This window comes from Schistocerca piceifrons, chromosome 4 (genome assembly GCF_021461385.2).
Source record: "Schistocerca piceifrons isolate TAMUIC-IGC-003096 chromosome 4, iqSchPice1.1, whole genome shotgun sequence".
Taxonomy (NCBI): Eukaryota; Metazoa; Arthropoda; class Insecta; order Orthoptera; family Acrididae; genus Schistocerca; species Schistocerca piceifrons.
In genome coordinates this window covers 248,712,432-248,728,216 of record NC_060141.1, presented here as the reverse complement: position 1 = coordinate 248,728,216, position 15,785 = coordinate 248,712,432, and the positions used below count along the sequence as shown (strand labels likewise).

The 15,785-nt window shown below is 39.4% G+C and overlaps 1 protein-coding gene across 5 annotated transcripts in view; it reads right to left on the bottom strand.

The window, feature by feature from the left end:
• The window catches only part of LOC124796334 (FH1/FH2 domain-containing protein 3), a 646,429-nt gene that overhangs the window by 32,646 nt on the left and 597,998 nt on the right, over positions 1-15,785 (bottom strand). For all 5 annotated transcript variants that reach the window (XM_047260468.1, XM_047260466.1, XM_047260469.1 and 2 more), the window contains 4 exons: positions 12,443-12,517; positions 11,950-12,142; positions 11,710-11,842; positions 4,834-5,001 (listed from right to left, as the gene is read on the bottom strand). In XM_047260468.1, coding sequence (XP_047116424.1) covers positions 4,834-5,001; positions 11,710-11,842; positions 11,950-12,142; positions 12,443-12,517 — 569 coding nt within the window. The remainder of the gene's footprint in view (positions 1-4,833; positions 5,002-11,709; positions 11,843-11,949; positions 12,143-12,442; positions 12,518-15,785) is intronic.

Here is a 15,785-nt window from a genome sequence, read left to right as displayed (position 1 = left end):
CACACAACACCTTAGTAGCTTTGAAAAAATCAAACAATGGAAAATCCGGGATGGAATAATGGCAATATTATGAAAAGGATAGTGAGGCGACCAATAACCTCTGACAACCTCGAAGGAAGTGACGTCATAGATGGTGGAATCCTGATTGTGACCTTGCAGTTGATGAGCGTGCCACAGCCTGGAGGAAGTGGAACTCGACTAAACGACAAGAACACAGGGCGAATTTCACAATGGTACAGAAATTGACAAGCAAGACCATCAGGTGTGTGAAGAGATCTTATGATCGATCAAGACTGGAAAAGTTGGATGAAGAATTTAAAATGTACAACACCAGAAACTTTTATCAAGCATTCAAAGAGGAACTCTGAGGGTACAAACCACAATGCCTTTACTTTAAGAATACACCCAGGGAGCTGGTCACTAATAACCACGAGAATGTGGAACTTTTGGCAAACTATTTGGTGCAATTGCTTAATTGTGAAGAGCCCACAGAAAGACTGCCTGTTGAAGATCCTCAAGAGATGCTCCTACCATCTAACCCACCAACTATACAGCAAGTTGCTAATGCCATCAACCATCTTAAAAACTGCAAGGCACCCAGGGAAGATGGCATCATTGCAGAAGCTCTGAAACCAGTTGGAAATACAATCACAGAGGCCCTACACCAGATCTTGGTTGACTGTTGGGAGACTGGCAGGGTCCCTGATGATTGGAAATCGGCTATCACACACCCTTTACATAAGAAAGGCGATTGCAGTGGTGTCAACAACTACCAGGGGATTTCTCTGCTGCCAACAGGATACAAAGTGCTCTCCAAGATTTTACTGGAAATGTAGAAAGTCAATGTGAACAAACAACTGGTGAATATCAAGGAGGATTTCAATGTGGTATACCCTGTACCAAGCAGATCATCGATCTGAAAACCATTCTCCAACTAAAACAAAAAAGGAGTATGAACATCACCATGGTTGTTGTCGACTTTATGAAAGCTTATGATTCCATTGACCACCACACATTCTTCTTAGTACTCCAAGATCGATGTATGGATTACAACACACACACCCTCATCAAACAGACTCTCACAGATACAACATCTAAGGTGAAGTTCACAGGAGAATTATCTTGGAGTTTCAACATCATAACGGAAGTACAACAAGGTGATAGTCTATCACCCATCCTGTTTAATCTGGTGCGTGATAAAGTCATCATAACCTGGGAATGTACACTGAAGAATCTAGGAATCAAACTGGTTACCATTGGAGCCGGGACCCGAAGAATCAAGATGAGGTCCTTGTCTTCGCAGATGACATAGCAATCATAACCAACAACTCTAAGGATGCTGTCCAAGCCCTGCATGAGTTAGCGGTGAAGTCAGGGTTACAAAAATCATATTAAAGACCAAATACTTTGAGAACCAGTGCTCCAGTAACACCCCTTTGACAACTATACATAGTACGACTGGGACTGGGCATTGTTTTTAAGCGACTATCATTACAACATCCATTTTTGTCCCACTGCCCAACATACCAATGCAGACATACTCTGACATGGAATTCGACTGCCATCAAGCAGCTTGTTTTGCAGTGGATTAACAGCTGCAAACCACCTTGGATGAATTCTTGTTGAACACATGTGATGTCACCACAGAACACATGTGATGTCACAATGGCAGCGTCCCACGACCCCCAAGGTTTTGTCTGAAGTCCAGAAGGAGTAGCTGGAACATGTCTGAAATCCAGGAGTGGCTGGAACATGTTTCCTGCCAGGCTGACCCAGTTTTTCAAAATTATTTCATGCTGTATTACTAGCTCCATGCACCTCAGGGCATCTTGACTTTGACCTCATAGGACTCTGACTACTGGGTTGTCAATCTTACTGGCTCTAGACCCACATCCTCCAGTTTTTTCATACATCTCACTGATGGATCAGGCTCATGAAGGCTATAGCCCGGTGGCATGTCTACTGCACTGGCATCAAAACCAACACTGAAACACATGCCACTCCCACGCCTTCAATCAGACATACCCAGTGCAGCATTTTTCACCGCGGAACTGCCTTGACTGCCCACAAGAGAAGGTTCACAGCGATTTTGTTGGGCAATTTCTGAGAGCTATGTGGCTGTTGGTTGTGGATGCCATTTCCAGTTTCTCATATGTGACACACATGTTGTCTACTACCACTACTACCCTCACCACCATCAGCACCCCTGAGAGAATTTTTGCTATTGAGGGGGCACCTTGCACCTTAGTATCTAACAACAGCTCTCAATTTACATCAAATCAGGTGGAGCACAGTTTGAGGCCTTCTGACACAAAAATGGCATCATCCATTTGACTACTGCCTTTTCACTGCAACTCCAACAGGGAAGTTGAATGGATGGTCCACAGCTTCAAGATTCAGATGTGGAACGTCATGCATACACCATTGGCTGAGGATGCCTCACACAGATTCCTTGCAACATATAAGCCCAACCCACCAACGGAGTTAGTTCAGCCAGACTTCTGCATGGGCGCAGGCATCATCACACCCTGTTAGATCTTCTGCATCCCGTGCACCATGTCCTCCTGCATACAGGCTCGCCTACACTCAGGGTGCCAGTGTATGTGCTCACAGTTTCATCTGGTGTCCAGGTTGAACCAAAGGGTTTATCCTAGGCCAGATGGATTCACAGCTGTTTGAAATCTAGACTGGCATCATTCACCTGCTGCACCACCACAGCTGTCTCTACAGAATCCTAGCCTCCTCCTCCGCTCCACAGAATTGACACTAGGGTCACCTCCAGCCAGGAATTCATTCCCTCTCCCATGCCTCCTGCACCATGGTAGGACTTCCAACCCCAGGACCTTACTTACTAATGTGCAGATGAAAGAATCACAGTTAGGTCACCTGTGGAGAAAGAACTTCCCCTCTGCCCCACACCCCAGTGGCACTGGACCAGTCTCAAGCTGCGGATCCACTGCAGCTCCTCCATCCTCACTGTCGCCAAGCTGGCCTCCTGCTGGGGTCGATCTAGGGCTGATGGTCCTGGATTCACCGGCAGTGAGTGATGCCTCTCCTGCCCCCCCACATTCACAGTCACCAGCACCGGTGAGGTCAACTTGGCCCTACATGCTGGTTTTATATTCCTGACAGCAGATCTTAGCAATGGCAACACGCAGGCACTCCAGTTAGTTTCAGCTAGGTGCCACCAGGGGCATGGCCATTGAGTTATGTGATCTGACCCACTGACTGCCACAGGTTAAGCGAGCTACCATACCTCAGTCTAGTACAGCATACCATACAAGTAAACACTGGTTACGTCTAGCTGTTATTCAGATCTTGACACTGCTTTGGACATTGACTTTCTGGCTCACATTCTTGGGGCTTATCCCGTGCTGCACTCACAACAACCTGGGTTTTGTTCATGGATCCACAGATCACGAGTGTGTATTTGGCATTGACTATTTACATAGAGCACCAAAAAAGACAATATCTAAATTATTTGAATTATAAAATTTTTCAATATAGGTCCTATTCTGCATTTAGTTTTTTAGTATTGTGATAAAAAAAAACTTCTTGCCATTGTGCTCTATAAGGGACACACATCAGGCGTGAGGTGTCAAGAAGAAGTAACCACATATAAAGACTTCAGCTATGTGACAATTTGAAGTCTATATGCAAATATAACCAGATGCTTGTTGCACACCATATACTTATAACACTCCCAAAGCATAATGTGTATATGCAAAAGATAGTACCAACTTAAGTTTCTGGAATCATGAGTTCTTTCTACCAGAGATTAGAAGACAAAATATAGATGTGAGAAAAATTGGTGAATAACACACAGAAACAGATAAGTCTTCCAGAATGTTGAGCTGCGATAAACGAAGGCTGGAAGGCAAATTGACAGTAAACAACTTGTTTTCCAACTACTCTATCTTGCTTCACCAAAAGTGAAACATTTGTTCATTTGTCTCAGTTTAAAATTTCACAGCCTGCAGTATGTTTTTGTTTCATCGTTATACTATGTCTCTTCAGAAGAAGGAAACCCATCCAAACTGAGGACCTAAATTTAAACTTTCACATGTAAATGAAGTGCTGTGGCATCTGCCATGGCACTGTCTCGAAAAGCAGGTTTTGAGTGTAATTATGTAACTCACCTTTAACATTAATGTTATTGAATTATATTATTATTATTATTATTTATAATGTGCAGGAACATGCAGACAATATATCCAAAAATTGTAACCTTTTGTGGATGATAACTGACGACAACTGTTTGACAAATAGCTACTTACTGTTAACTTGTAACTTAATGGACCAACATACTTACTACTGCAAAATTTTCAAGTAAGGTGCTTGCATTACTTAAGTGCAGAAGCTAATCAGGGAACTAACTGCAACAATTTTAATACTGCCTAGGATGTTACTGAAATAGTTCCTAAACTTTTTCAAGTAACCAATATATGAATATGAAATTCATAACTGAACAGGATAATTTTGCTAAGATGTTTCAAAAGAAGGTGGTTGGATACTCTTTTTGAGTATCCTATCAGCTTCTTTTGAAACATAAACAAATTAGACAATGGCTGAAAGACACTCAAATAAACTTTTTAGCTATGTTTGTCAGAGGAAAGATGCAGTCAAAGCATTGGCACAGAACAGACATGCAGTTGCTGGAAGGAAGAAAAAGTTACCCCAAACCCTGTCTCATGTAATATAAAGTGCAGGCAAAGAAACATATTTAGCCTAGTCAAGTACTCTTGCTTTTGTTTCATCATGTAACTTGGAGCTCTTCTTCTCAGTCCTAAAATTTACTTTTAATGAGAGAGGAATATCAGCTGTTAGACTTACAGGATTTGCGATCAGCATTTCTGGTTCGTTTGCGTTCTCGTGGTGTTGTCCTCGTATTTGGTGCTTTGGTGGCAGTTTTCACAAGAGATTCCAAAATTTCATCATCTCCATCTGTCAGGTGACCATTCACTGTTGCATCGCCAGTTGAAGGACTCAGAGCATTTCGACCTGAAAAATTGTAGTCCTCTAGTGTGTACCTACATTTTACTTGTAGTCCTCTAGTCTACATTTAAATTTTATGTTTAAACACATTGTGAGGCACATTCAGCTATGGGACAAGTTATCAAACCATGTCTCACTGTAGTCCTCTGGCAGTACCTCTCTTAGAAAACAGAAGAGTGTTAACAGCAGAGGTAAGCTGTGAGGCAGGTCATGAATCATGCCTGGATAATTCATTAGGCAAGAGTATTGTCAATGAAAGATACAGAGTCTGAAGCATTTGAATAACAATGGGTGTTCAAAGGAGGAGTGGTAGATTTTTAAAAATATTTCTAGTAATGAAGTGGATTACTAATGTGGCTACAAAATTGCTCAGGGCAACTTTCACTACATAGTAAGCCATATGAACGGTGATAGTATGTCTGATATATTCCTTTAGACTATGAATAAAGGACAGAAAATACTAAACTCCTGAAGCTTAAGTTATTTTAATTATACTTATCTGGAAAGATATGTGTGAGACAGGAAGAGTGTTAGAGTTGACTGTTACGCACAAACAGTAGATAGCACAGACATCTCAGCTATAGAACATCGCTGGAGAGGGTGAAATGATTTTTTATATTTACAAATGAAATGTTTATGCCCTACGGTATTAACATGGCCATCATCAGATTATTCCGATATTGTTTTGGGCTCTGATTACTTGGGATTTAATTGCAGTGAGAACACATACAATGGTTACTTTTAGGCTAATTTTGCAAAAAAAGAAATGTAGAAAGTGGACTGCCAAAGGAAGAATTAAGTAGCAAAGGAGAGGAGCACTATTACAAGGGAAACAACTGTGTTTCTAAATACTGTAAGCTACATGATGGAATACAAGCATTATTTGCGGGTGGTGCTCCTGCTGTTACTGAAAAGTTTTCCCATTAATATGGAAGAACTCTGGCAAGGAGATATTCAAGTATTTTCTCCTCCATACCCTTAATGCTATGTTCTTCAATGTTCATATTTTGCAACAACTTGATTTATTCATGAGCCAGTTTACAGATTCTTGTGTCATTCTCTGACGAGAACTGTCTGTTGTAACTGCAGATAAAGTAACCATAGAATTCACATGAATTCTTAAAACACTTAAATGATCTTCTTAGTTATAATGATTTAGTTGGATATTAATTTTCATTGTTATCTTATTTAAAATGTGATGATAACAGGGGAGGGAGGGAGAGAGAGGGGGGGGGGGGGGGGGGGCAGGGAAGGAGGGAGGCAGGGCCAGTATCGAATAATACAGATGTCACAACATTGAAAATCTGAGGCTGATTGTACATACAATTTGTACAAGAAGAAGCTCCTACATTAAAAAGGAAAAAAAAGTAGTTGATCCTACCACTCTGTTTAGCTTTCTAATTTATGAATAAATTTGAAATTTGCATTATTTTTAAGTTTTCATGTAGACTATTCTTTCTGTCTTTTTTAGATGTATGGAGGAGATCACAGTGTACATCGTAAGGATACTTTTTTTATAGTTATAATGACACTCTGATCAATTTTGATATGGTTACTTTGTTTACAAAAGGTCAAAGAAAGACTCATAACAACAACAAGTTCAATTTTTTTCTTATGATTGGCAAGTTGTTGCCTGATTGTTGAAAAGGAGCTATTTTTAATTTTGAGGCATTGCTTTCAACATCTGAAGATTTGCATTTTCTTTATTGATAAATTAAAAAACCAAACCTGAGAATCAACTTCACAGCGCACATCACAATGGTGTGGCATGGATTGTGCCTTTGTCATAATATATTCACGAGTTCTTAAAACACTCAAACAATCTTCTTAATCATGTGATGGTAACAGGGGGAGGGAGGGAGAAAGGGTGGGGACAGGGAAGGATGGAGGCAGGGAAGGGGCCCCTAAATTATGGTAGGGAATGATGGACTCCCTGGGCCACATAAATTGAGAAAACTGATTCAAATGTTTCCAATATCCATTAACTGCTGAACCAGCAGCAACAAGAGGAAGGCATGATCAATATACATGCAACAAAAGAATTCAAGCTACAGCATCACAAGCATCAAAGAAAGTATCAGGGTTGCATGTCAGAAGTGGTAAACAGTCTGGTGGAGTGATATGTGGAAGGGAAAAATTGTAAAACACGTTTGATTGTATGTATACTGTATGTGTACACTATACGTAGCAGTGTAAAGTTCCAAAATGTCAGATTGGCAGGGCTATATAGAATAAGCTCAGCCATTGGGAGTACTTCATATTTTATGCCCAAAAATGTTAAAATATCCAACCGCAGGATACCAGAACACAATCTGACTATTTTCTGATTGTTAATGATCTTAATTTAATGAGGCTCATATTTTTGCCAATGTCAGCCCAAAAGATAATGGGTTGCCAGCAGTGGTAAAACCTATTGTATCCTACTGTGGGCAAGAAGACATGGGTGTAGGATGAGTGAAGTTACGGGGCCGGTGCTCATCCACCTTGCTCTTCCTCTGTTCTGTCTTACCTTCCAGTCTTCTCTTCTATGTCATCTCCATCATCATCATCATCATCATCATCATCATTATCGGCCCTGCACAAACTCTGTGATGCTGGTGGCTGTGTTATGTTCCGATCCCATGCATCTACAGTATATCCCTAGCGCGTTCCTATTCCATCCACCTAATGTCTCTCCCTAATGCATTCCTATCTCATGTTCCTCCTACCTCCTGCCTCTTCTTCCCACATTCCTATCCTGTGCATCTGCTTCTTTTCCCATGCCTGTGAGTCACCTAATCCATCCAAAAAAAACTTACACCAATCAAGGTGGAGAACTGCAGTTCTGACACTTTGTAGCCATACAGATGTGTGTGTGTGTGTGTGTGTGTGTGTGTGTGCGTGTGGAACATCCTATTACACTAGATAAAATGACTTCAGAAATCAGTGAATATATTACTCCAACAGACTCATCCATTATTTTTATAAATATGTAGCAATATACGTTGCAATGCATTTCAAACAAATTTTAACAAAAGAATAGGAACAGCAAATAGCTTACTATGCAAACCAATAAATATCGTTTAACTTAAAATGGGCATCTTATTATTTAGTAATACACATTTTTACCCTGAACTCAAAAACAGTTACCAGAAACTACTTTAAGCAAAACCAAATTTTACCAATTTGTGAGCTGATGACCCCAACTCTCCTTTTGTTAAGCTATATTCCATCCCCCCCCCCCCCCCCCCCGCCCCCCCTTGAACAACTTCTAGAATCACCTCTCTCTGTGTGTGTGTGTGTGTGTGTGTGTGTGTGTGTGTGTGTGTGTTGTGGGTGGGTGGGTGGGTGTGCGCGCGCGCAGTACACTAAGCTCTTGCTAATCTGGCCTTTCAGTAATCTGGCCCACATCCACCCTGTAGTCACTCAAGCAGAAATGACAAGTACAATAATGAATACTCACATACAACAATGTTGTTAGTTAAATATAATGTTACACAATGCTATACTGAAACTGTAGCTTTCTTTAGGATTCAGCATCATGCTTCTGAAAGGAAACATGTTATGCTAGACCTCGAGTGGAAACTCAAAATTAGCGATAAGTTGAACTGATATTCTATGCAGAACGCCACTGCTGCTGAGTACAATGCTGGATAAGCAACCAGTTATGACCAAACTTTTAACAGACAAAGAGTTAATCAAAAGTATACAGAAAAGTTATGATGAAAGTGATGAAGAAGAAGACATAGGAGAAGAGAATGTGAAGAAATCTCACACTGCTGATGTTGAAGCTGCAGACATCATTCTGGAGTACATTATGTAACAATCAGAAACATGCAGTACCAATGTAATTGTTTTAAAGCTGTCGCGTGATAAAGCATACTGCCATCACGTATAATTATTGTAGTGAAACTAAAGAGCCTAGTGTAGTTCAAATAAGGATTTATGGGGAAGGTTGCAAAGTTCTCTGTTTCATGTACATAACTTTTGATGAAACAATGCCTCTACTGCTCTGTGGGTTGATATCTTCACTCCCAAAGTAATTTGGTGTATATATGCATCCACATACATATGTAACTATTAGCAGCTGATTTACAGAATCCTCTAAGCAGATTTTTGAACTTAATTAGTGGTAACAAATTTTTTTTTTTCTACCTTCCCTGCCTATCCAATTACCTCCATGTGGCTCATACCATAGTGCACAATGAATTTTCTGAATCAGTAACCAGAGAATTTTCCTGTTAATTTAATTAGGGAACAATCTTGAACAAATGGATCAACCTGCATCGTTTATTTTAAGGTACATATCTGAACATGTCAATACTGTTTAGTGCAAAAGGTGGTTCATGCACATGAAAGATGCAGAAAATTATTAATACCTGCAGTGTGTGGCTCTTGAAAGCTTATACTGTGTTAATTAAGCAGTTTAATAATTCCTTGACGTGCTATAACCTTCACCCACCTGCACCAGGAAATTTGGTTATTAAAATGAAAAATACATTTTACAATATTAGCTTTATAAACGCCTGTCAATTTCCAAGTACAGATTAGAAGTATGTGAGAAGTCATTAGTGGTGTTAAAAAATGCTTTCATTACACTTTACACATGCAACAAATATCTGCTGCTTCTGCATTTGCCACTATTATATAGACAAGCCACTATTACTTGGACAACTGAGAAACCTAATAAAGTAGATCAGCATTCAATAAACATGTGAGTGCTTTTAAAAAGGTACAACATGGATCAAACGTAAGATATTGTAAAATGGTAACATCACCTTGAGTCTCATACAAGCAGATTTTGATACTTAATTATATATAAGTGGCTACATATTACGATTCATGTTTTTACGCATTGGCAACATGCTATTTACAAGAATCAACTGGTCATTGTATGCGTAAGACCACCAGTAACCAAAGTGTACAGCTATGCCACTCATAATCTTCATAAGATGCATTTGCAAAAGAAATCAGTCCTTGAGTTTTCACTTTCACTAATCAAGGGTCCAGACCCAACCTTGGCAGAAAAACCTTAGATGATAGGAAGATGTTTATAAGTGGTTCACAGTTAACAGTTTAAGTCTTAATCTCAAAAAGACTCTTATTATGCAATTTCAAGTAATTCCTGGATAACAAGTAAAAATGGAGTCAATATATGGATAAACTAATCAAGAAGCTCATTCCAGCCTTGCCCTTACAAGCATCTATCATTGTACTGACTACAGACAAGGGTATTGGATTATTTTGCATAATTTTACTGGCTGTTGTATCACAGAATTATCTTTTGGAGCAGTGCACCAGAAGTGAATACAGTGTTTGCTCAGCAGAAGTGAGTAGTATGAATATCGTGTAAAGCAGAGAACCACAAATTTTGTAGAAGCTTTTCTAAGGAACTTTGAATTCTTACACTCACTTCCCAATATGTTTACTCCTTAATGATTTTTCTTACTGATAATGTAAATCAGTTTTTACTGAACTGTGATGTGCATAGTCTCGATATAATACACAAAAATAATTTTCACGTAGACCTTGGCTATTTGTCCAGGGTTCGGAATGGAGGCACATAATCTGGTAGTGAGATATTTAACAAGCTCCTGTCCAACATAATGCAAAATATCAGGAACCTCTACCAATTCAAAAGGAAATTAAAACATATTTCATTAACCACTCTTTCTACAAATTATATGATTAATTCAGGGATTTAACCATTTTGATCGGTAAATGGCAAGTTGTAGGATTCATTATAAAGCTATCTGACAAGTGATATTGTACCATAAGTAGGACTCATATTTATATATGTAGAAATATTTTCTTAGAAAAACACCATTGTAATCAAGTAAATATTTAACTACTAATAGCAGCTACATAATAAAACTAAGAACACAGCAGCTTTTTTTTAAAAAAAGTAGCAGCTTTCTTACTAACTTACTCAAGTTTAGATGGTGTGAGTGAGTAAAGCATTAAGCAGTATAATGGCAGATTACTCTTAATACAGTATACAGATTAAATTTGCATGATGTGTTAGTCTCATGTTAATGTACACCTTGACTTGTTCCACATTCATGAAGGTTCCCCTTTTTGATACTATCTATGGAACACAACAAATGAATGAGTTCTGGAAATGAGATGCTATAAGTATTCAATCCATTTTGCTATTTTGGAAACAAATTAACTGATGATGGCTGAAGAAGAGCAGCTACAAAATGCAGACTGACAATAGAGAGAAAAGTGTTTCTGAAAAGGAGAACTTTACTAATATAAAATATAATTTTATGTGTAAGAAAGTGTAGCCTTGTACGGGAGTGAAATGTGAACAATAAGTTGTTCCAGACAAGAAGACAATAGAAGATTTTGAAATGTGGTGCTACAAAAGAATGCTGAAAATTATATGGGAGTCCAAATAAATAATGAGGAGGCCATGAATCAAGTAGGGTAAAAATGAAATTTGTGGCACAAATTGACTAAAAGAAGGGCTCAGTTGATATGACACATTCTGTGACATTAGTGAATCATCAGTTTGGTAGCAGAAATACGGAAGGTAAAAACTGTAGAGAGAGACAAAGGTTAGCATACAGTAAGACGGTTCAAATGGATTTACTTTGGCACAGTTATTTAATGATCAAGAGGTTTGTACATCAGCTGCATCAAAACAGTCTTCAGACTGAAGACAGTGATGATGTCAATGAAAACAACAACAACAACATCATTTAAAAAAATTGGAGTTTCATTATGTACCTGCGTCCTTCCTTTGTCGACGCCATGGCAGTGTTAAAGTGCCATGAACACTTTCTGCATCAGAAACATCTCCACCCAACAGCTGCCGTAATTCAGCATCTGCACGATCCTCCTTTGTGCGAAACTTGCCAACCTACAAAACATAAAAAGTCCTTAAGGTATTAAATGACTACTTAGACATGTACTCTTCATCATTTCCAGTTAATATCTGTAACACTAATGACTTTGTGTACATCATACCTCAGTAATCATCTTCCCACGTGTTTTGTTGCGTTCACGATGATTTGCTTTTTTCTCGAGTTGCTGCAGTACACGTTCTCGAGTAGTGCGATACTCAAGAGCAAACTCAGAAACAGTGCGGCAAAATTCATTTGGTCGTAAATCCTGCACTCGATGCATCGGAATCCCCAGCCATAGGAGAAATTTATGAAACCTTAAACACAAATATTTTTTGCATCATTCTTTCATGAGCTGCATTATTACCAAGTTTTCTGTTACAGAAAAATAATTGGTTCAACATATACTGGTTTATTAGATGAATAAGTCTGCTCTGTAAAGAATTTTCTATAAATTGGCAACTGTAGGCATATCATCCAAATATGGAACACAAAATAATACTGCTGATTAGCTTCCAAAGAAAGATAAATGAAGTAAAGAACAAAACACACGCACACACGCACACACACACACACAAAATTGTATTGAAGTAATTGTTATAGTATTTATTACTAACCTGTTCATGACTCTTCTGTGCACTATCCCTAAAACAATAATCCTCTCGGCACAGTCTGCCAGAAAATCGGACATCCTGAAACAAACCAAATACCTTGTGACTCGTCAACATATTTTTAATGAATAATTTTTGAATAACAATGCAACAGGAAGGTCGTTGGTGATCCATGTATAATTTGTGTGACATGTCAGTGATACAGAATGAGGCAGTCTACCAAACTCCTGAAAAAGTTGCCTGAATAATGGCTGTGATTTAATATCACATAATAATAATATTCTTATAGTCTGCTTTTCTTAATAAAACTAGCTTTCTTAACTACGAGTTTTTATTATGTGATTACATTACAGAGAGTAACACTCCATGTGTTATTTATAAGTTGACTGCCAAGAGGCCACCAGTGGTGCAGTAGAGCAGCCTGCTTTGGCTATCAGTGGCCACATGGCAGTCAAAGTGTTAAAGGTAAGTTACCTCAGGCTATAATTTTGCAGGACATTAATGAATGGAAATAAATAAAATATGTTAACTTCGTAATTTATTTCACTCTGAGACCTGAAATCATGTTAAGTGCAAATGTCAGTTAACGGGCATACTTAAGGAGCTTAAGCAAGTGCTTTTATCCATTTCAAATTTTCTTACATACACACACAAATTCTGATGTTTCTGTGTTGATTATTAACTCTTAGTGTGATGACATAGCTGAAAACAATATAAAATTTAAAACTAAAGAGTGGAAAATCCAGGATGGAATGTAACAATATTATGGAAATGAAAGTTGCTACTCACCTTATAGCGGAGATGCTGAGGCGCTGATAGGCACAACAAAAAGACTGTCACAAATAAAGCTTTCAGCCATTAAGGCTTTTGTCAACAATAGACTACACACACACACACACACACACACACACACACACACACACACACAACTGCAGTCTCAGGCAACTGAAACCACACTCAGTGTGGCTTCAGTTGCCTGAGACTGCAGTTGTGTGCGTGAGCTGCATTTGCGCTGGCGCGTGCGCACATTTGTGTGTGTGTGTGTGTGTGTGTGTGTGTGTGTGTGTGTGTGTGTGTGTTTCATGTATTGCAAGAAGCTTTTTTTTTTTTGAGCCAAGGTCTAAGAGACAACATTAGCGCACGCAATCAATGATGGTACACCTTGCCAAAGCACATGATACAAAACTTGAAGACTTGGAACCAAAAGATGCTCCAGTTTAGGTAAGTCATGTGACTAGGGCCTCCCGTCAGGTAGACCATTTGCCGGGTGCAAATCTTTTGATTTGACACCACTTTGGTGACTTGCACATCAAATTTAGCTAAGCGAAGACTATATAAAGAGCTCACCTGATTTAAATTTCTGTCTCTATTCATTATAGTTACAGCAGACACAATGCAAATGAGTTTTTATGTAAGATGTATGATAAATCTGTCACAAGTGGTGAAAATTAGTTAACTTGTCAGTGTAAATGGAAATGAAGTCCCATGCTTCTTGAGAGAGCGTAGGGGAACAATGTAGGAGACTCGCACCGCCATACTAGGCAAGGTCCTAATGGAGGTGGTTTGCCGTTGCCTTCCTCCAACTGTAATGGGGATGAATGATGATGGTGAAGATGACACAACAACACCCAGTCATCTTGGGGCAAGTGAAAATCCCTGACCCTGCCAGGAATCGAACCCGGGACCCCATGCTTGGGAAGCGAGAACGCTACCGCGAGTCGACGAGTTGCGGAAAACTTGGCAGTAATTGCCATTTAAAATAAGAAACCCAGTTTTGCATTTATTAATGTAGCAGTTTTTCCTATAAACTTGTTTAGAATTTGTTCGTATTGATATTTCATCTTATTGTGCTGCTGTCCTTTTCCCTATACTTCTGGGGCAGGGAGGTGGAGGGGTATCAGTATAGGAGTGGGGGAAGACACATGCTACCTGTGGAAGCATGTAGGGATATGGTGGGAACAGGACAGTGGGCTGCTAGATGCAGCATCGGGAGAATGTATTGGGGTCAGGTAGGAAGGCCAAGGGAGAGGGGAGAGAAGTAGAAGAGGAAAAACTATACAGGTGCACTGGAGGGATAGAAGGCACATGTAGGGCTGGAGTGGGAACAGGTAAGGAGATAGGCAGATGAAGGACAAGGGCTTGTGATGGATGAGGCTATGCAGGTTAGAGGAATGAAGGATATGTTACAGGAGTGTTCCCATCTGTGCAATTATTCAGAAAAGCTGGTGTTGGTGGGCAGAATCTAGATGGTACAGGCAGTGAAGCAATATCTGAAGACTTGACTTCACCTTAAGACAACAGTGAGTTATTCATGTGTTTGTGTGTTTTGCCTGTGTCTGATGAAGGTGCCTGTGTCTGATGAAGGGATCAGTCAAACAATATAGGAAAAGACAGATTGCTACTTACTGTGAAGATGACATATTAAGTTGCAGACAGGCACAATTAAAATACACTTGAACACAAGCTTTCAGCCACAGCCTTTATCAGAAAAAGAAAGAGAAACGCACACCACTCATACACACAAGCAAGCACACCTCATGCACACATGAAGGGTACTTTGGACCAGACTGCATTCTGGTCTGAGCTGCCGGAGTTGGCGGTCAAGTATGTGTGAGGAGTGCTTGCTTATGTGAACAAATCATGTGTTTCTCTTTCTTTTTCTAACAAAGGCTGTGGCTGAAAGCTTACATGTAAGTATCTTTTAACTGTGCCTGACTGCATCTTACGTGTCATCTTTATGGTAAGTAGCAATCTATCTTTTCCGACATTGTTGACAGTCCAACCTGGAGTTTCCTTTATTTGAAGGTTTTGCCCGATAAATAATAACATCTTCCAGCCTTCTTTCAATGTGCTTATCTAGCACCTCAATGCCTCTTGTATGTGTTGAGTAGCAATCTATCCTTTTCTGATTGTTATTATTTCATCCCAGATTTTCCTTAGTATAGTACTCTGCATGTGACAAAATTAGTTTTATTAGTGCTGAAACTTATGATAGCTGACAATATCGAGCAACAAAGAGAGTTATTGGTAACAAAGATGAACAGTTCAAAATAAACTTAAAGTTTACAAGTGGTCACTGTGGTAGCTGGACTGCTGGTAGCTCTCTGGAAATACCGAGGAATTCCTTCTGCTGAGTGCCTGGTCTTGGTGCAGTTGTAGTTGTTCCTTCACATTTCCACTTACAATCATATCATGAACAGTCTGAAATATGATCTGATGGATCTTTTACTAAGGTGACATCCAATGATTAGTCCACTTTTGAAGTCACTGAACTCTCCTGACTGACTTATTTTGAAGTTACTGCTTCTCTACTGACAACACAATACTCCCTGTTTCCTTTTACAATGGC